Raw genomic sequence first — 22,253 nt, forward strand, 5'->3', positions numbered from 1 at the left:
GAGAGAAAGGGAAATCCTAAAGCAGGTCAGCTAGCCTGAGACTGGCACAACATGCCGGGATCTGGTACACAGACAATAGTGCAGTACAAAATCAGGATCCAAGATAGAGTGGTCAAAACAAGCAAGGACTGGTACACGGGGGGTTAACAGGCAGAAGCACTATCCAAGAAGGAATCACAAGGAAAGTCGAGGTCAGCAGCAATACATCATAACAGGGAGTCAGTCTAGGTATGAATACCTGTTGTTCTGACACAGCTGCAAAGTCAGAGTGAGCTTTATATACTCTGCAGGTTTGAAAATGCAGTCTCCCAGCCACGATCATGTGACCACCCAAACCAAGAAGTGCTAACCTCTACACAGAGGCAGAGGAAATCAGCAGCACAGGAATGTGGAGCAGGTAAGGTTTGTGACAGTAGCATAGGGATATGCTAGAGATTGTGTACAGATGTGGCTTGACAGTGTTAGCAAAAATTCATATTACCCTAAACACAAGTTTCATATACACAAGAGAGACAAGTTTCTTGACGATCATTAATAAAAGTCACATTTCCATATAAAAAGTAACTAAATCTAAACACATATAGACATAAAAATGAAATGAAAATTAGGGGTGAGCGGGTTCGGATTTTTGAAATCCTAACACCACCGAACACTGCCGATCCGAGCCCGGATCCGAGCACTGTTCGGGGATTCCCGCCCGACGCAAAACTCAGAACGAGGCAAAACGTCATCATCCCACCGTCGGATCTCGCGAGATCCAGATTCATATTATTCCCCGCTTCCCGCCGCCATCTTTCGGGCATTGGAGAGGGAAGAGGGAGGGTGTGTGGTGGTGTCCTCTGTCCTGCTCAGTCCAGTGGTGCTGTCCGGTGCTCTGTCCTGCTCAGTCCAGTGGTGCTGTTCTGTGCTCTGTCCTGCTCAGTCCAGTGGTGCTGTCCTGCTCAGTCCAGTGGTGCTGTCCTGTGCTCTGTCCTGCTCAGTCCAGTGGTGGTGCTGCCATAATTCCAGTGGTGCTGTCCTGTGTTGTCCTGTGCTGCTTAAGTCCAGTCCAGTGGCACTGCCATATAAGTCCAGTCCAGTGGTGCTGTCCTGTGTCCAGTCCAGTGGTACAGCCATTTAAATCCAGTGGTGCTGTCCTGTGCTGCTTAAGTCCAGTCCAGTGGTACTGCCATATAAGTCCAGTCCAGTGGTACAGCCATATAAATCCAATGGTGCTGTCCTGTGCTGCAAAAGTCCAGTGGTGGTGTCCTGTACTGCATAAGTCCAGTGGTTCTGTCCTGTGCTGCTTAAGTCCAGTCCAGTACTGCCGTATAAGTCCAGTGGTACTGCTGTATAAGTCCACTGATCCTGCCGTATAAGTCCAGTGGTACAGCCGTATAACTCCAGTCCAGTGGTACTCTCCTGTGCCGCATATAATTTTTAAAGGCTTTGCCGAGTGTGTGTGGCTTAGGGGTATGCTCTCTTGTGCTGCATATAATGGAGAACAAAAATTTGGAGGATAAAGTAGGGAAAGATCAAGAACCACTTCCTCCTAATGCTGAAGCTGCTGCCACTAGTCATGACATAGACGATGAAATGCCATCAACGTCGTCTGCCAAGGCCGATGCCCAATGTCATAGTAGAGGGCATGTAAAATCCAAAAAGCCAAAAGTTCACTAAAATTATCAAAAAAAATAAATTAAAATCATCTGAGGAGAAACGTAAACTTGCTAATATGCCATTTACGCCAAACAATATTGTGAGGTGTGAGGTGTTCAGAATAGACTGGAAATGAGTGGAAATGAATGTTATTGAGGTTAATAATAGCGTAGGAGTGAAAAAAAATAAATAAATCTGGATTTTAGCAGTTTTTATGCTTTTTAAAAAAAAAAATCAGAACCCAAAACCCAAAACCTTGAGGGGGGTGTTTTGGCAAAACCCATTAGAACCCAAAAGCTGAAGATAATCAGAACCCAAAACCCAAAACGCGAAAAGTGGCCTGTGCACATCCCTAATGAAAATAGGTGGAATAAAATAATAATATCTATTGTTTTACCCTTTACAAATCCAATGGCAAACTTCTTTTCTAGTTCTACGTTCAACTCTAAAGGTGAAAACCATATGGTGGAACGGTTATTTGTAAGAAGCCAAGTTTGTTATGATTATATATAATATAAAATGTTTAAATGTTCTGTATGTATCTGTTGATCCTTGAGAATACAACTGTTCTGTAGCAAACAGGCACAAAGCTAAACCCCACTATTCAATACAACGCAACACAAAAAAAATTGTCTTGGGGAAAAAAAAAGTTTCCTTTTTGCAATATTCAGCAGCATGTCAGCAGTATACACTGAAATAAGGTGGGTTTATTGAGAATTGGGAACTAAAATAAATTACAGTTGAAATTATAAATTATGCTTGAGAAAAGATCTATGCAAATGCAAGGAATGCACAAACAGCTCTATTTTAGTTCATTTAAGTATCATCCAGGCAATTTAGCCATTTAGGTTTTGCATGACTAACCTGCAGCAGACACAGGTTTGTGCGTGTTTTGCTTTATATATATTTGCAAACAAATGTGGACACAATTACCGTATTTCCCCATGTATAAGACGCACCATTTTCCCCAAAATTTTGGGTCTAAAAACTTGGTGTGTCTTATACAGGGGTAGATCAAGATTACTGTGGCTCAATAAGCGCAAATCAATGTTGGTGACTGTGAAAAATTGAGGATAATGTTTTTTGCAGAGTAATTGTGCAGCGGGTACTACCGAGAGGAGAGACTGAGTTCTAACCCTATTGCTAATTCTGCCTTATCCTGTCAGATGCTTCCTCTGTCCGGTAAAGTCTTCTATCTTCTGTCCGTTCTGATCCCGATGCTGGAAAGTCGCTTACCGTCCTCTTCCCGATGACCGGATGTGGTGTGTGAACCGCAGATGGAACGTACACTTCCGGTTTCTGCATTTGGCGTTTTGTCCAATCAGGACTTTGTCAAAGTCCTGATTGGACATCCGGTCATCGGGAAGAGGACGGTAAGCGACTTTCCAGCATCGGTATCAGAATGGACAGAAGAAAGAAGACTTTACTGGACAGAGGAAGCATCTGACAGGGTAAGGCAGAATTAGCAATAGGGTTAGAACTCCGTCTCTCCTCTCTGTAGTACCTGCTGCACAATTACGCTGCAAAAAACATTATCCTCAATTTTTTCACAGTCACCAATTACTATGCAAAAGACTATAAACATTATCCTCAATTTTTTCACAGTCACCAATTACTATGCAAAAGACTATAAACATTATCCTCAATTTTTTCACATGATTTATACAGGTGCGTCTTATACATGGAGCGTCTTATACATGGGGAAATATGGTATATCAAAATCAGGCACACTCAGTTTTCCTCTGCTTTTATGTATGAAGGGGGAACTAAAAATGATAGATCAGATATGTTCTCAATCTCCTTGCCCTGGCCAAAGTAATTATTTCTAGAACGTGGATGGCCCAATAGAGACCTCAATTTGCTAGCTGGATGGCCTTGGTCAATGAGGTTACAGGGCATGAAAGATTTACATATCATTTACGAAATACCATGCCGAAGTACTATAAAGTGTTGTCCAGATGGACAAATTCAAAATATGTGGTGCAATCTCTGACCGCCGACTTTGATCTGAGTTAAGCACTCCCACAACCACCCCCCCTCGACCTCCCCCTCCCCCTCTCCCCATTACTAAATCCATACTCATATACATGTTCTATAAGACTAAGCTATACTGAGACACTTGACTCATTGTCATTCATGTTCTTCGACATGAATGACAATGCAGATACCCAGGATAGATATGCATATACCTCTTAACACATCACATTACAGATCTACTTGATATTAATACAAGGTTTGATATCTAGAATTGATCTACTTGTTGCACCCATTATATGTGGAATCCGATGTCTAATGGAACTATATTTGTTGTTTTGCTATTTTTATTTCTGTTTTGGAAAAAATTCAATAAAAAAAAGCATTTTATTTAAAAAAATACGATAGATCAGTAACGAATTGCTTAAGAGAAAGAATATATAGTGGACTTGCTAGAACTCCGTGAATTAAACATGTCCCTAACAAGTGTATAATGATAAATTATATGTAAATTGTAAACCTGGCAAATTTGAAGCAGTATAAAGTTACTACAAAATAAAACATGCTCAACGAATGATCAGTAATCAGATGAAAAATGAATGATCCTCAAGATGAAGAGAAAATGTTTTGTGAATTTGCCAAAGTTTTCAAGATTCTTTATTGAAAACAAAGTTGGTTGTAGATTGGAAACAGGCAACAGACAAATTTAATTTCCTTAACAGATGACAAGTACTTTCCCAGAAATTATTATCTATTTTGAAGGAAATATACATACACTGTGTTGATAGATACCATCATCAATCAGAGATAAAATGCTGGTTCATATATTGAAATAAAAAAGATAGAGATTATCCTAATTGATTGAATATAAAGAAAACTGTCTATTGAAATGGCTATGCAATATTGTACTGGAAAACAAACAAACAGCCATGTCTAATAGCTAATGTAAAAGACAACTAAAGACAAAAAATAAATGTTCATACATGACGCATGAAGACTGCATGTCATCTTCCGGCTGCAGGCTAGAATAAACCATATATACCACTAGGTCGCTTGGCTAATATATATAGGAAAACCCATTCTGGTGACTAATACATTGCTCTCGGTGAAAATGATAGAACTGGCCTCAGGCAAAGAAGCTTCTACCACCTCTTCTGTCATTGGTTTAATTGTTTAATGTGCAGTGATTTGCAATTAGCTGATGATTCCCTACTGGAGAGGCAACTGATGGTCTACCATTCATAGTACTGCATAGTTCCTACACCTAGTTGGCAGTGAAATAAGTTTAACTAGTACCATGGAGGCAGTGCTGAGATGAGAGACAAATACTGCTGTTTGTCCCGTATTATTATTATTATTATTAGTAATTATATGGTAACAGCTTCACCAATTACACTGAATAAGCCAGGGAAAAACCATTTAAACATATCATGAATAAGAATACAAATCACAGATGGTTGCCATGCACTGCTACAAGTCTATCAGTTTAGGTGTACTTTCATAGTCAGAAAAGGGGAATAATAGGAAAGCCAGATTAAAACACTCATGGAACTTTGAACTTTGAAAACCCATATTGTGCTCTGCACACCTTTCTCAAGGTTAGATGTGCCAGCATTTGCACTCAAGTTAAACCCCACCACCAAAATAGCCGCCCGACTGTTGTCCAGGCAACCTAAGACACTCCCTTGCATGTGGTTTATGGATTAGTAGAATAATTTAATATGAAACTATGTCAGGCATAAAGCAGACCAGGAAATAAAAAAAAAATAGATCCGTAGCATGAGATAAAGCAAATCCTTAAGTGGCCTATAAGAACAGATACTGTTTCAAGGACGAATTCTGGCATAACCAATGATGAGCTGTCAAAAACTGTCCACCATAGCCAGCAACATCATCACCAATGAATTTGGGAGCTGTCTCAATGTCCCTGCTGACGGCACTGGTTTGGCATTGCTTCCATATATCAGTTGTGTGTCCCTCTGAAGAGTTAAGCCCACAAAATAGCCGCGTCCTCTGTGTGTAGTTGATGGGTATACTATAAAATGTTATGTGCTTCCAAGGAGAACATATTAGAATTTTAATGACTTAAAAAATATTTAATATATCGAACATTTGTGTGTAAACATACATAAATACAATATATATAATATAGATCCTTACCTTTTTTCTGCGTAGTCTAACTTGATCATATATCTCTCCAGAGGTAGTAATGCTAGCCTTGAGATGTGTACAGTCTGTTGAACTTATGTCTCGTAAGCCTTCTTTTATTGTATTTGAAGCACTATCTGTGAGATCAATATTGTGCTGAACTTTATTTGCAATTCGGCAGAGAGGAGATGCGTTGCAAGAGCCCTTAGGACCAGTTTTGGAGTCCAGTTGAGAAGAAACAAGAGAACACAGGCTATAAGATGGTGCATTGGACACCACATCACAGATTTTTCGTCCATTTACATCTTTTGATGCATCACATTTCCTTCGCTGTTGTGCAATTCTAGCAGAATATAACAGATGTTCACCAGTCATATCAATTTCCTCAAAATCTGTGTTTTTGCATAATGTTTCTTTATCTGAAGCTTTTATGGACAATTCATCTAAAATATTCAAATGTTCTACTTTGATTTCATTATTAGTATCCACATGTTCCACATCTGTAAGCGTGTTTTCTTCTGCATCATCAACAATATTGCTAATTCCACAACTTTTGTTACATTCCTGGGTCATATCATCTTTTGCCAAGTTTATAACAAAAGAGTTCGTTCCCTCCTGACATGGCAGTAGGTCCTCAGTTTTGAAGCTTTGCTCTCTATTATCGGTGGGCAAGAAAACCAGTGTTTCCATGCTGGTGTTGAGAGCAACACCATTATCTTGGTTATCATTTTCATCTACCTCTATACAGATTTGTTCTTGACCTTCAATAAAGCTATTGCCATCTCCAAAATAACCACCCTCTGATAAAGAAGAAGGTTTCTCTTTTTGCTCCTCTGTCAAGATCCCATGTTCTTCCATAGCTGATTTTAGATGATCTGTTTTAAGTCCATGGCAACACAACTTGTCACAACCAACCGTGTTAGTAGACAACGCTATCCATTGCGTTACATGATCTTCCCAGCTTCTTTTCCGAATGGCTATAGACATGTCACAAAGCAAAGCCCCAGACGAAGTTTTCAGAGAGCAGAGCATGTGATTTCAATATTGGAATGCTGTGAACAGCTATGCAATTGACCCGGTGAAGTATCATCTACAAAACAAGAAATCAAATCAATTAGAGTTTAAATGTTGACAAACGATCACCAAGCAATACAGCAGCCCTTGTTTGGATGAAAAGCCTATGTTCTCAAAGAACCACACATATTGTTGCTTGCCAAGTTTGCACAATAGGGCTCATTTTATTTTAGTCATAGGATAACTCATTTCATGCATCTGAGTTCTATAAAGCCTTATGACTCCGCACAAATAAGAAGGTTATCGCTCGCCAGAGAATAAACTAAACAAGTCAGTGTGCCAGTTCTAGTTAGCCCTTACATAAGATTGTTCCGTATTTAATAAGGAAATATTAAGTTGTCAGAAGAAAATGTAAAATATCTGTTTAACATCATACAGGCAATGATAAGAGAATAATATTCTTTTTATATAATATTGATGTATAGCTTTCTATACAGCATGGTTTTAAAATAAATATTGTGTGATGTGTCTTATGTCTGTCTATCGACCTTGTTTGCCCCTATGATTGATTACTTATACACATGGAATTCATAGTTGTTTTTTGTACTCCCTCGGACCACAAGACTTTCCTCTAGTCTTCAAACCTTCAAGCGTTCTCTGAAAACCCACCTCTTCAGGCAAGCTTATAGTATTCCTCTACCACCCTCTTAATCTCCCTAGTTTACCCTATTACCACCCTCTACACAGCTAACACAAGACAACAACCCTCTGACCAACATAGTTGTATGTCTGAGCATATAGCCCACTAAATTCTTTGTAGCCTTTTGCATTCTAGCTGGACAAATATTCAATATGATGTAGCACTTACCCTTTTGTATCAAAACATTGTCCCATAGATTGTAAGCTTGCGATCAGGGCCTTCTTACCTCTACGTATGTGTGTATTTCCCAGTATTGTTTTATTACTGTATGTTCCCAATTGTAAAGCACAATGGAATCTGCTGGCGCTATATAAATGTTGATGATGATGATGCAACCTGTACTTGCTCGAACATTATTCACACTTGGGGATTTTTACCACATGTCTGCTGTTATGCTTAATTGTATTTGTTATTATATTTATGTGCATTTTGTATTTGTTATGTTGTATTCATGTATCTCTCCGGCACTGTGGAATTGCCTTATAAATAATTGAAGTTGGAAATATGGCTTTTTAATTATGTTGTATTTTTCTATGGCAGCGGGGAGTAAAAGTTAGTCTTTATTATAGGAAGAACATTAGGACTTAGTACTTCTTAAAGCCTGAAGGACTTCAAAGTGTTTGCCCCGTGATATATCCCTTTTGTTATCGCTGCAAGACTTAAATAGTTTTCATTTATATGTGATCATAAGCACAATTTCTATTCTATATGTAAAATATCATATGATTCACACCAATATATTATTATATTAAAATTTATTCTATAAAATATAGTCTTCTATCCTGCTGACTGATGCAGTTGATTCAGCTGTCCAGCCCACCCAGTTAACATCCCCAGCACCCTGCCTAAAGATTCAATTTATTTTAATATTCTACAGGCAATCAGGCAATGTGGGCTGGAAAAAGGGCAAACAGAAACACTAGTGGAAGGTTGGCATTGTAAGACTGGTGGTTCTCTATAATTTGACCAGGGAGCAAAATAAAATCTTCCAAGAACAGTAATCCTAAAAAAAATAATCTTTTCCACCCTCCCCCATCCCATTATCTCTACGCCTGTCCACACTCCACTCATTGTGCATGACTTCAATGAGACACACTGGTGGAGCAACATGAGCCCATCTTCGGCAGGATGCTCAGGCATGCAAGTGCACTTATGAATGCCTGAGGTACACCAGAGGTGGGGTGGTGAAGGACAGGATCATGGCATGGCAGAACTTGTCTGATAAAGTCCAGCAATGTATATTGACAACCACATGTTGGATACTCAGCAGCCAGAGTTCAGCTGTCATCATAATTTACCAGTGTCTATGCAGCATAATGGTTCATTTCCAACTACCTCCTTCTGGAATAAAAGTGGAAGAGTGATATGTATTTAACTTGGTGGGTGGCTATTTCAATAGGGCGCCGTTTCAGAAGGCATCTCGCTGAATACCTGTATAAAATATTGTAACTTGATTGGGGGTGTAAAAATTGTATTCATTAAGGTATAATTTAACTTACTAAGTGACATATTAAGGGAGTCTTTTGCACTTTGCATCTGCTTTTCTATGGCAAGATAATGCCTGTGCATGGTGAGAGTTATTAATAGCTTGGTAACACACGAGTTACATAAAAGCCTTAGCTTCTTTAAACGCCTTTGTTCCTCAGAAAATTAAGCAGATGCTTAGCATGTGAATATTTTATAAAATGCAGCTTCATTACTTATATCTAATTGATCTGAAATGTCCAATCTATAATGCAGGAGATCATATAACACAAAGAAAGGCATTGTAGAACACTGAGAACAAAGTAATATGGCAGATGACTCCTTTTGAGTTATACCTTCAAAATCTGATTTTTATCTGCTCATTAAGTACATCAAACTACTGCTTAACATTACATAGCTGATTGTTCTGGGTCATGTTAGTTCACAGAGATAGACAGATTGCCCATCCAGAAACAGTATCACATGCCTGAGGGAAGGCAATCAGATCATCTAAGCTATCGGCACTGTTGTTTTTTTCAGTCTAAGCTCTTTCTGTATAATAAGCAATACTACAGAGCTGGACTTTTTAATACAACAGCGGAAGTACAACATGTGTGCTATAATCATAGCGACCAATTAAATTCTAATTTCCATTTGTATGACTACAGCAAACTGCTAAATGTTATCTGATTGGTTGCTATGGGTACCGTACATCATTGTTTTTTCCTACATGTTTTATTAAATAAGCCAGAATTGCTATGCTAATACAAAAGTACTTACGTTTTCTGTATGTCATTTATGTATTGTACTTAGAATAATAAAAACACAGTTAAAAGTATGCATAAGTGACTACATAACATGCAGTAATATTTCTATTCAGTTATGTGATTAAAACTTCATAATTGCCAACGTTGTAAATTAATATACAGGGGCAGAAGCATCTAAGCACATTGAGCAGGGTACATTCTAGGCAGGTATTTGTGTACTACAATCCCTATTGTTATATTTTTACTGACCTCGGTTATAATGCCAATTGTTTTTACTTTAAATATCATTATTATCATTAGAATATAGAAAATAAATAAAACTTCAATTCTAGAAAAAAATCTGGGACATTTCCAGTGAGAAATCTTTAAAATGCGGGGCTTTGTCCATAGAACTTAAGGACAACTTTCATACTTACATCCTGGTAATTATCTAATAACATGATGCAATGTACACAAATTGCTATAACCAATAATATGTTTGCATTCATTATCTAAACTGTGCCTAAAATAATAACTATAAGCTGATGGGTTGCTGTGTTTTGCAGCACATTTAAGCAAAATGCACAATGTTATGATTATACCATAATGTAATATAAGAATGCCAAAGACATTTATTATTTGTTGATAAATAAAGGTAATCATTTGGTTTTTACTAACAAACTTCTGACACTATTCACTGAAAGTAGCAGTGTTATACATTTGTAGCTTTATATCCCGTATAGATAAGTTAAAATGTCAAAATTGTTCCGCAAAATATTTTGTCAAGTAGAATCCAGTTTCCCAGTGCTAAGTCCTACACCAACCTCATCCACAATGAACTAACCATCGCCATTCTAGCACTACTCATTCCGCAAAATGTGAATTTACAAATAAATGAAGAGTTTGGGAGTATATTTACTATGCAGCTTACATTTCTGAGGTTCATCCCATTATTTTAATTAGGTTTGTATATTGCTGTTGGGGCGGCAGATATCTCTGGAGTCTGTTTGAGTCGTTTGAGTTGATGGTTATGAGAGATGAACTTACAGTAAATTTTGCAGGTAAATATGCATGAATCTGCATGATCATCGGGACTATTAATCATTGGTAAATTTGCTACAGAAATCACATATGATGAAATTTTCTGTAGTGTGTACCCAGCTTTAGTTGCATCCTGTGTATACAATTCCTAACATTTATAGGGGCATATTCAATTGTCCGGATTTTATTATTACGGTAATAGCTGGACTTCAGCTCGCGGCTCAGGGAGCTGCGAGCTGAAATCCAGCGAGAAAACTACCATAATAACGTTATTACGGCAATAGTGCGCAGAGCACAAGATTTTCGGTGTTTTCGCCGACAATTGCATATGCCCCATAGGGGGGTATTCAATTGTTCCAAAGTTCGAGCGCAGGAAAAAATATTACCATTAATACGGTAATCTCTCGCTGGATTTCAGCTCGCAGCTCTCTGAGCTAATCCTAATTACGGTAATCCTGAATATGCCCCATAGAGTTGGATAGGAAAAGGCAAGGGACATGTAAGTATATGTCAAGTACAATAAGATCATGTAAGTGTATGTCAAGTACAATAAGGGCATGTAAGTGTATGTCAAGTAAAATAAGGGCATGTAAGTGTATGTCAAGTACAATAAGGGCATGTAAGTGTATGTCAAGTACAATAAGATCATGTAAGTGTATATCGAGTATAATAAGAGCATGTAAGTGTATGTCAAGTATAATAAGGGCATGTAAGTGTATGTCAAGTATAATAAGGGCATGTAAGTGTATGTCAAGTACAATAAGGGCATGTAAGTGTATGTCAAGTATAATAAGGGCATCTAAGTGTATGTCAGGTAAAATAAGGGCATGTAAGTGTATGTCAAGTATAATAAGGGCATCTAAGTGTATGTCAGGTAAAATAAGGGCATGTAAATGTATGTCAAGCACAATAAGGGCATATAAGTGTATGTCAAGTACAATAAGGGCATGTAAGTGTATGCCAAGTATAATAAGGGCATGCAAGTGTATGTCAAGTACAATAAGGGCATGTAAGTGTATGTGAAGTACAATAAGAGCATGTAAGTGTATGTAAAGTACAATAAGGTCAGGTAAGTGTATGTCAAGTATAATAAGGGCATGTAAGTGTATGTGAAGTACAATAAGAGCATGTAAGTGTATGTCAAGTACAAAAGGGCATGTAAGTATATGTCAAGTACAATAAGGGCATGTAAGTGTATGTAAAGTACAATAAGGTCAGGTAAGTGTATGTCAAGTACAATAAGGGCATGTAAGTGTATGTAAAGTACAATAAGGGCAGGTAAGTGTATGTCAAGTACAATAAGGGCATGTAAGTGTATGTAAAGTACAATAAGGGCAGGTAAGTGTATGTCAAGTATAATAAGGGCATGTAAGTGTATGTCAAGTACAATAAGGGCATGTAAGTGTATGTCAAGTACAATAAGGGCATGTAAGTGTATGTCAAGTACAATAAGGGCATGTAAGTGTATGTCAAGTACAAAAAGGGCATGTAAGTGTATGTCAAGTATAATAAGGGCATGTAAGTGTATGTCAAGTATAATAAGGGCATGTAAGTGTATGTCAAGTATAATATGGGCATGTAAGTATATGTGAAGTACAATAAGAGCATGTAAGTGTATGTCAAGTATAATAAGGGCATGTAAGTGTATGTCAAGTATAATATGGGCATGTAAGTGTATGTGAAGTACAATAAGAGCATGTAAGTGTATGTCAAGTATAATAAGGGCATGTAAGTGTATGTGAAGTACAATAAGAGCATGTAAGTGTATGTCAAGTACAATAAGAGCATGTAAGTGTATGTCAAGTATAATAAGGGCATGTAAGTGTATGTGAAGTACAATAAGGGCATGTAAGTGTATGTCAAGTACAAAAAGGGCATGCAAGTGTATGTCAAGTATAATAAGGGCATGTAAGTGTATGTCAAGTACAATAAGAGCATGTAAGTGTATGTCAAGTACAATAAGGGCATGTAAGTGTATGTGAAGTACAATAAGAGCATGTAAGAGATGTAGACCTAGACGCAGGCGCAGCTACGCCTGTCTTTCTACTGTGTGTGCTCTATCCCTGGTGTAAATGAAGAACTTATAATACTGATGATCAGCTGAGATGTGTCCAACTCAGCATATACATAGAATGTGTTTTTTTTTCGGACCCAATTTAGGTCTGCATTCTGGCACCTATAGAACTACAAGTGTCAGCATGCTTTGACATCCAGGGCCCCCTGGGACCTGTAGTGCAGCGGCAAGAAATACTGTAAAAGACTATCACGCACACTTGTGTCATTGTAATCCATTGCAGTTATATTCCCTGTGTAATCACTATTAACCATTCAGAGTGGCTTTCCCACGCTCCCACCAATCAAAGCGAATCCTCTCTGTATTGACTAAAGCTGACAGGAAGCCCGGCCTGCGAGTAACATCAATACTCCACAAGGAGTATGTTCTTGTTGTCCATAGTGCTTTTCTCTTATGCATTTCAAGAAGATAGAAAGAAGAGGATCCCCACAGAATTTAGGTGAGCAATAAATTGGTAAATTAAGGTGTGTGGGGGAATTTTTATTTTTTATAAAAAAAATAATCATGGAGTCTGAATGGTTTATAGTATTTTTTGCTAGTGTAGTACTGGTACCAGCGAGCCCTAAATGCCTGGACATTCTAGTGCTTGTAGCTCTACAAGTGGCAGCATGCTCTGGCATCCATGGATATGCCTGCATGTGTAGTTCTATGAATAGGCTATAGGGTGTGGTTTATACACCATAACTTCGTTGCCATCCTCTAGACTTGGGATGTGAGTGCTTTTGATTTTATCTGCATTTCAGTGTTTGAAGCATTTATAGTTCTTGTAAATATTGATATTAGTAGCAAGGTTTAATGCTTTGATTAAACTGTGAACTAATAGCCCATACTTTTATTTTTCTAGATAAATACAGATTTGAAAGATTGAGGATAAGCAATGACAACAACTTTTGTTTTAATCCAGGACACATTAAGCCCCTCCCCTGGATTGATGAAACTCCACCCACAAATGGACATATTTGGGTAAAACTCCACTCACTTTCATGTTAAGCTCCAGCCATTATGCAGTCTGCAAATCAGGATGTCCCGCCAAAATCAGGACAGTTGTGAGGTATGTATCAATATAAGCATTTATATTGCCCTGCAGCTTAAAAAGGCACTAGTGTGAGATTTGAGAAAGCCTGCATGAGCGCATAAGTGTGTGTTCTTTTTGTGGGCATGTGCAGTGCAAATTTGTATATTTTACACTCTACAAACAGGCATAAGATCCACTCTGCATCAGCCCCTCAGTGTGTGTCATGTAGGAGGTCCTCTAACCATTACATGATGCTGAAAATGTCCACAGTTCATTGAGCTGCATTTTTATTGCAAGTGCTGATAATTTGTGCAGTATTTTAAGGTATACCAATCACCCCACATCATAAGTAAATTGGTTCAGAAAACTGATTTATTAGCCCAGATATAATAATGTCATTTACTTCCAGTATGATTTTACAAAGAATTGAAAACTTCCTATGAATACACAGAGACAGTAATACACATTTGGTAATCATTGTGAATTTGGAAAGCAGCTTCTGTTATATCTTATGCCACGGAAACAACAACAACAAACTGCAGTAGGGACATGAGACTGATATCACATGCTACACTTGCAATTCATTACAGTGAAATGATATTAAGGGTAAAGTGGAACTCCACTCAAATGCTTTAACTAATACTACACATACTATACTAAAATATATAACTGATGGTAATTTGTCTGCTGTCTTATGGAGGAAAATCAACATTTAAACTTGTCTACTTCTGTTCCAAACCTTCCATTTACAAAATCTGGACATATTTAACCCCAACTGTCTTGGCCACACACCTAAAAACATAATCACACACCCAATCACACAATCACACGCCCAATCAAACAATCACTCACACAATCACACGCCCAATCACACAATCACACACCCAATCACACAATCACACACTTACCTGCCCAGTTACAAGAGTGCAATGCAAGTAACACCCCTTGTTTGTCCAATGAAACTCTGAATTATACCTCCACATACTGGGCAGTATATGTAACTACGGGTTAAAATACTTTTAAGATGAGAAAGCATGGTCTCAAATTAGCGGAGTCTTTGTGCCCCTTAGTCACTGCAACATCACAGCTAGCACATACTTGCCCACTCTCCTAGAATGTCCGGGAGACTCACGAGTTGGTCTCCCGAACTCCTGGGTGTGCAGGCAATTCTCCTACATCCTGCTCACTTCCTAGTGAAGTGGGCAGGATGGGAGCCTCAATGACACGATTTGCCATGAAGCGCGCAATTTCTGCCATGCCCCCCATGAAAAAATTTTGCTTTCGTCGTGGAGGATGTGGCCAAAATGACGCAATTTGCCCACTCTGCCCCCTCCCAGAGGATAAACACTCAATGTTGGCAAGTATGAGCTAGCACAACCTATTAAAATTTGTGGGGCATAAAGGTCAATTGTGTGCTGTCAAAATGCAGACATGCAGTGAGTATTTTGTGTGCAAATATTTGTTCACCATGCACACTTATTTCACTGGTTTTGAAGTGCATTAGTAGAACTTCTTTATGTGACAGCTTGCATGATTGCAGCTTATGATAGGACTGAGCATGCTGGCAAAAGTGAACATGGCACTTCAGATTCCTGCCTTCCATTACTATGCAATACCTACTTTATTAAAACTTCCTTTTCTCTTTTAGAATACAACTCATTGTATGCCTCATTTTTGTCATTGAGACTTTGGGGTCTATTTCCTGAGCTGCGATGGGCCAAAAATTTGGAGAAAACGATAATGATAATGGCCATCGCAGTTGTTCTTTTAATTTATCAAGGGGTTAAACTTTGATAAACAGACCTTAACCTGTCTAATGCTTGTCACTGCAGTCCCCATAGACTTCAAAAGGCATGACTAGTCTTATAAAACTAACACCATCTTGAGATAGTGTTTGCTTACCTTGTGAATGGAGTCACAATCGCTGCTGGAGAAGTCTGCCTTCATCCAGTGCTGGATCCCATCGCAATGTGCATACACGTCGTTAGTTAGACATGCAGTATGCAGCCAAACAAAATGATTCTCCCTGTCGCTCACTGCCCACCAGGGGAGGGCTGGCAACTTTTAGCCCGAAGGGCAAGATTTGACTAAGCAGACTATTAGGAACATTTTAAAAGAAAAAAAATTCAGGTGGCCCATGACCGAGACCAAGGTAGCCCACTGTTAGACCGGCCTGAGGGGCAGATACCCCCAGCCCAGCCTGCCCCTGCTATCCACCAATGATAAAAGGACCCCTTTTTATGTTTCAATTACATTGGTACAAAAGCTCTGGATGTTGCAAAAAGTGTCCAATTGAAAGTATAAAGTATAATCTGGTGTCAGATCCCTACCACCTAAGAGTACATGTGAAATTAATTAAATTATTTTGAGCGATACATGACACCCCATTCAGGGGATCTGGAAAGCACCCTTGTATTTGTCAATGTACAAACATATGCGCATATGAGTGTGTGTCTTTGCGGGTGCTGTGATTGGTGTGTGTTTGGACTGCGTTTTTCTCCACGCAAAAGAGCCTGATTTTTTTTACCTACTCAGAAGTGGTATAAAGTAGGTCACTGGTAAATTCAGACTCATTTAATGGGCTTGGTTCAAAAGTTTGAGAAGAGAACATGCATCTTGAAATGCACTAGGCGGACAAGTAGACGCACTTTCACAGATACATTGTAGGTCCACATTTTTTGTGCCCCATGAATGAGCTTTTTAATTGTAATTTATATATTTCAAATTAAGGTAGAGATATTATTCTTATATTTGCAATGTTGTCTTTCATTTTTCCCAGCTTTTCAAACATCTTTTTGTAGGTCAAATAAATATCACTGTAGGTATGGCTCAAATCATTGCAATTTACTTCATACCATCTGTGACAAAAATTCTTTCTCTTATAATAATTTGTGCAAACAAATACCGCAATAGACGGTTACATTTTATATTTAGTATCACTTATAACAAGTTTTGCAATTGCTTTTGCCATCTATGAAATTACTATTGTCCTATAGTTGCTATAAATTAATTTATGAACAATACTGTGACTTTTACAACAAAAATTTTGGTAGCAAAATAAAACAACAAAAGTTAAAAAAGTTACCAAACACTCTGTAGTTCACACTCATACTATACCTTTGGTGGTGGAATATACTAGCGGCAGAGGAACTTACTGTAGGAAACAATGTATCATCTGTCAATTTGCAGAATTTTTGTGCCAAACTTAAAATTCATCTGTATTAAACTCTGCTAGGGAACTGGTTAAAGATCACTCAGATTAGATCAATGAAGAAAGAGCACATCTGATCACAAATAATATGATGTATTATTAATAATACTTAACTCCCTCACAACCTTTACCAGTTTACATTTTTATCTTACACATTATGGCTATGGGACTGATTCATTAAAGCACTCAAAAGAAGCATATTGTGCGTTTTATTAAATTGAACATTAATCGGGCATACGCAGGTCAGTATTCTACAAGTAGCGGATCTGAAGATGCATCTGCTGACAGGGCCCTCTTAAGAACCTCTTGGGCCCCCGGGCACAGCAGTGCACCGGGGCCCCTATATATACAAAAAAAATTAAAAATGATTATATATATTGGCCCCTATAGCCTGCAATGGATGTCGGGCGGCCGACATGCACTGCCAGCGCGACGGAGGAGGAGACCAGGGAGGGAGCCGGATCGCCAGCTGACAGCACGGTAAGAATTTTCTTCTTTTCTTGCAGGTTTTTTTTTTTTTCCTGCCTCCGGAGGGCCCCCCTGGGCTGCAGGGCCCCCGGGCACCTGCCCAGCGTGCCCAATGGGAAAGACGGCCCTGTCTGCTGATGAATACGGGTCTAGGTCCGCTCTGCTCTAACAGGCAATGCACCGTAGGACACGTCCAATATATATGGAGAATATAAAGTCCCAAAAGAAAGCACAGAAAAAAAATCTATTCACGTAAGCTGTTAACAATATACTTTCATTGCTATTAGCAATTACAACAATGCTAGATATACAATTAACACATTTTTAAGTTTCGAATTGCCATTTGGTTTGTCACGTCTGTTATCTCACTTCCAAAGGAGATTATTAACATTTTTTAATTTTGACGTTTTATGGAAAATATTGTCATTACCCTGGTACTGTGATTAGATCATTTAAAAATTGATTCTCAAGAAAATTTCAGGGCAATTGTCTTTCATGATGTGATAGAAACCCTATTTTCCTTTTGATGACTTGGAAAAAGTAATCTTAGAGGAGACTTAATTACTATGTACAAACATATTCAAAACCAGTGATAAGACTAATAAACGTTTCATAATCTAGGACTATTCAAGTGGGAAGGGAACATCTACTGTGGCAGGTTACAAGGCAATGTCATCATATGCATAAGAAAGGCTATTGTGCTTCATGGATAAACCAGTCTGTGGAAATTCCCACCACAGTAATTGGCAGCGAGAGACGGACTGAAAGTCTGGGGACATTTGTAACTATATGTCAGCTATAGCTATGCAAACCCACACTGCCCGCAACTTATAGTAAATTGCTAAATGTCTCAAGATAATGTCCCATCGGTGTCATAGTCTTGGATAATAAAGACTATCAGTTTGTTAACAGATACGTTTTCACAGGATGAATAGAGGAACTGTGTATGGTTCTTTTAGTGAGTATAATTTATTGTCTTAGATAAAATAAACTGTATTTTGCTTGGAAGACAGTTCTGGACCAGATATTTGTGTCTTTCTTACAAGCAGGAAAAATTGGATAATAAATGTTAGAAGTTTACAAAATCTTTATATACGCAGAAGGAACCAGAAATAATAAAGGGATTGAAGTGATCTTTGGAGAGGTTCACATCATCATACAGGCATTTCTCCAACTGTTGAATGTTAGACAAACTTTTATTGATGTTTAACAATCAGAGAAAACAACATGGTCAAACACTGGGTCATTTTATCCTCATCCAAGTGGTATAAAATGAACAAACAGCGCGGTTGAACTTTCGTTACCGTTTGTTACCAAACGTTTACAGATGCTGACCATATTAAAGTATGATACGTTGTTATCCAAAAGTAAAGCATATAAAATGTATTTTGGCCTGTTAAACATTTCATTAATGTATATGATTAGAGTATGCTATTTTGAGTGTCTGCAGTAGGTGCTGCCAAAACAGGAATCCCTACTAACCAATGTATAGTTTTACTAACATAAACCTGTACTCTCTGTGTTGCCCTTCCACCTGAGTCATCATCATCACCATTTATTTATATAGTGCCACTGATTCCCCAGCGCTGTACAGAGAACTCATTCACATCAGTCCCTGCCTCAATGGAGCTTACAGTCTAAATTCCCTCACATACACACAGACAGACAGAGACTAGGGTCAATTTTGATAGCAGCCAATTAACCTACTAGTATGTTTTTGGAGTGTGGGAGGAAACCGGAGCACCCAGAGGAAACCCACGCAAACACGGGGAGAACATACAAACTCCACACAGATAAGGCCAAGGTCAGGAATTGAACTCATGACCCCGGTGCTGTGAAGCAGAAGTGCTAACCACTTTGTCACCGTGCTGCCCTGTTTTTTTCACCTTGAATGGAGCAGATATACACACCATATGAACCTCAGTTGGGCCTTGTATTATCTCTAATGGAAGCACAAGGGCAAGCACATGGACATCCAGAGAAATGCAGGAGGAATTAGAATGGAACATAGAAGCACTTTACAATCACACTACATTTACACTCACTATACTGTTATTGCTTGACTATGCTCTGTCCTGCTTTCCCCTGAATATTTATGTGCCTTAAAATTGTCCTCCCCACAGGGATCCTACAAGCTCATTCATTGGTGCATATCTGCTCCATTCAAAGCCACAGGAACAGTACAGAGCCCAGATGGAGGGACATGTTTACAATACCAGATAGACTTTCCTAGCATAAAAGCTCAACCTAATCTATTTTTCCTTAACCCTTTATGGGCTGGAATATTTTATACCTCCATAACCAGACCACATTTTAAAACTTTGCTGTGTGTCAGTTACACTCTTCCATGAAAATTACCCCTTTTTTTCTATAATTCTTTATTTTGGTTGGTCAATCAAATAACAAAAACATATAACAGTGTATCTGAATTTTAAATAGAAAACCATATAAAACGAAGAGTGCCAAAAGTCTTGCATTTCAAATGGCAAAACAAAGGGTCAGTAGAAATTTAAGGTGTAAGAAAATATGACCGAATTTTTAAGGATTGGAAAAAACATGAGATTGTGGTGTATAGGGAGAGAGCAGGGGGTCGGTAGGGGTAACGGTACAGAACTAATGGAAGGAGGAGGGCGGTCAGCAAACCTCAATGTAAACAAGTGCTAGTTATTTAGAGAAGGAAGGACCACACAGTTATGGGGGGATCACTACTGGTGGATTTCTCACCAGGCATGGATAAGTGTAGGCGGACATGAGGCAGAGAAGGAAGAAAGTTGAAAACTGCTCTCAGTGAACATCCATGTAGCCTATATCTGATTAAAAACATGGGGGTATATTTACTTAACTGCGGGTTTGAAAAAGTGTAGATGTTGCCTATGACAACCAATCAGATTCTAGTTATCATTTATTTAGTACATTCTACAAAATGACAGCTAGAATCTGATTGGTTGCTATAGGCAATATCTCCACTTTTTCAAAGTCGCTGTTTAGCAATTATACCCCATGACCTCTATTGTACAGGTAGTAAGTTGTTTTCTCCATGACCCTTTTTGAAATTCAGAGTAAAAACTGTCCTACATAAATGGTATATCACCTTTACCTCATATTTTGTACAAAGCATCTTCCACATCGCAATTACGATCACTTTGCTAACTGGTTTCTATGGCCAGGCACAATTTTCAATGTGGAGAGCACAAAGCCTACAGGGGAGGGATCCGAAAAACCCTCTCCTGCGATGCTCTCCCCATAGGTTGTAACGGTTAACACTGTCTGGCAGATCAAACTCCTAATTTTGGAGCTTGATAATTAGGGCAAAATTGCAGTCCCCATAGACACCTATGGGGACTGAATTTGCATTGAAGAGGCTGGAACAAGAGATATCTGCTGCAGTCCTGCATTAATAAATGTGATTATTTTATTATAAATTTTAGCCTTGTTACTATTTCTATGCTTTTTAGATTATAGGTTGATAAATAGTCTCCTCAGAGTAAATAAAATTGCTTCAATATTATCTCCATTTAACATATTTATGATACTTAATATATATCGGCTTATATTACATATGTCACATTTTATAATTACTTCCACTAATGGGAGTAACAGAAAAATAAAAGAAGCTTAAATCTGAAACTATAGCAACAGTTGCATGCCAGACATGGGAGAGTTTAAGAGGAGAGTTTAAGATACAGCAAAATAATGTTACTGAATATCTCAAAAGAAACATGGAGGCAATTACACTGTATTTCATCATCTCTCAATTGTCGCCAGGAATTTGCTTCTAAGCAATTAACAAATAAACATTCCAGCTCCATAAAGTCTAAAGATGAGCAAAATGTTTCAGCAAATTTCCAGTTCGTACATAAGTCAATATTTCGTGGCCAGAGATTCAGTTTGTGAAGGTCACGCTGAAAAAAAATTTCAGAATTTGGCACAAAAGAATCTTAATAACTTTGTTAGCAAAAAGTGAAAATGAACAGAGGTATAATAACTTTTTATACCCTTGAAATGTCTTTCGCTTAGCTCCAATAAAGTCACATTGCTGTCATGCTCATGTGTCAAGGAACTTCTCTAGGAAGTGCTACAAACTACTCCCTACTGGAGCTCAATATAATAACAATGATGATGATAATAATAAAGAATGTTAATAATGCAAAAAGTAAAAAAAAAAAATCACAAAAAACAAAGAAAAATACCTACTTAACAAAGTAAAAATTATATGTTTAATATGTTGAACATTTTTAGTTACACAATATAGTAATTACTCTGGCACATAAATAGGTAACATAATATAAAACTCACTCGGTCATCCTCTGCCCCAATGAATGTTTCTGCATATATTTGTTTCCCTATATTACAGTACTGTGGAATTGATTGACACCTTGTAAATATAGAATTTTGGGTGTCAATGTGGCACAGTGGATAGAATGACTACTTCACAGAATCTCATTCATTATCTGAGTTTGTATGTGCTCTCTGTATTCTCTATAAACCACTTCTAATATGGTGGCACTATATAAGCAGATGATAATAATAATGAATGCTTCTTTAGACCTCTCCTAATTTGGATTGATACAGACTTTTCTAAAGCAACATGCGCCATTAACATTGCAAAATAAACATTGACCTTAAGGTATTTTGGAGACCAGGGTCTATAGATGTCTCATAGAATATATAGTATAATGGATAATGCACCCACTATGGTAAATCACAAAGATATTATAAGACCCCAAGGAGTTCTGGGACTGTACATTGCGCACTAAGGT

The 22,253-nt window shown here is 38.1% G+C and overlaps 1 protein-coding gene and 1 long non-coding RNA gene across 3 annotated transcripts in view; one reads left to right on the forward strand and one right to left on the reverse strand.

Moving 5' to 3' along the window:
* DLC1 (DLC1 Rho GTPase activating protein) overlaps positions 1-22,253 on the reverse strand; it is a 393,767-nt gene that overhangs the window by 326,065 nt on the left and 45,449 nt on the right. For both annotated transcript variants that reach the window (XM_075196165.1, XM_075196158.1), the window contains exon 2: positions 5,773-6,850. In XM_075196165.1, coding sequence (XP_075052266.1) covers positions 5,773-6,792 — 1,020 coding nt within the window. In that variant the 5' untranslated portion in view covers positions 6,793-6,850. The remainder of the gene's footprint in view (positions 1-5,772; positions 6,851-22,253) is intronic.
* The window catches only part of LOC142138991 (uncharacterized), a 77,775-nt gene continuing 69,169 nt past the window's right edge, over positions 13,648-22,253 (forward strand). The window contains exon 1 of the long non-coding RNA XR_012688143.1: positions 13,648-13,850. This is a non-coding gene — a long non-coding RNA (uncharacterized LOC142138991). The remainder of the gene's footprint in view (positions 13,851-22,253) is intronic.

This window comes from Mixophyes fleayi, chromosome 1 (genome assembly GCF_038048845.1).
Source record: "Mixophyes fleayi isolate aMixFle1 chromosome 1, aMixFle1.hap1, whole genome shotgun sequence".
In the NCBI taxonomy this organism is placed as follows: Eukaryota; Metazoa; Chordata; class Amphibia; order Anura; family Limnodynastidae; genus Mixophyes; species Mixophyes fleayi.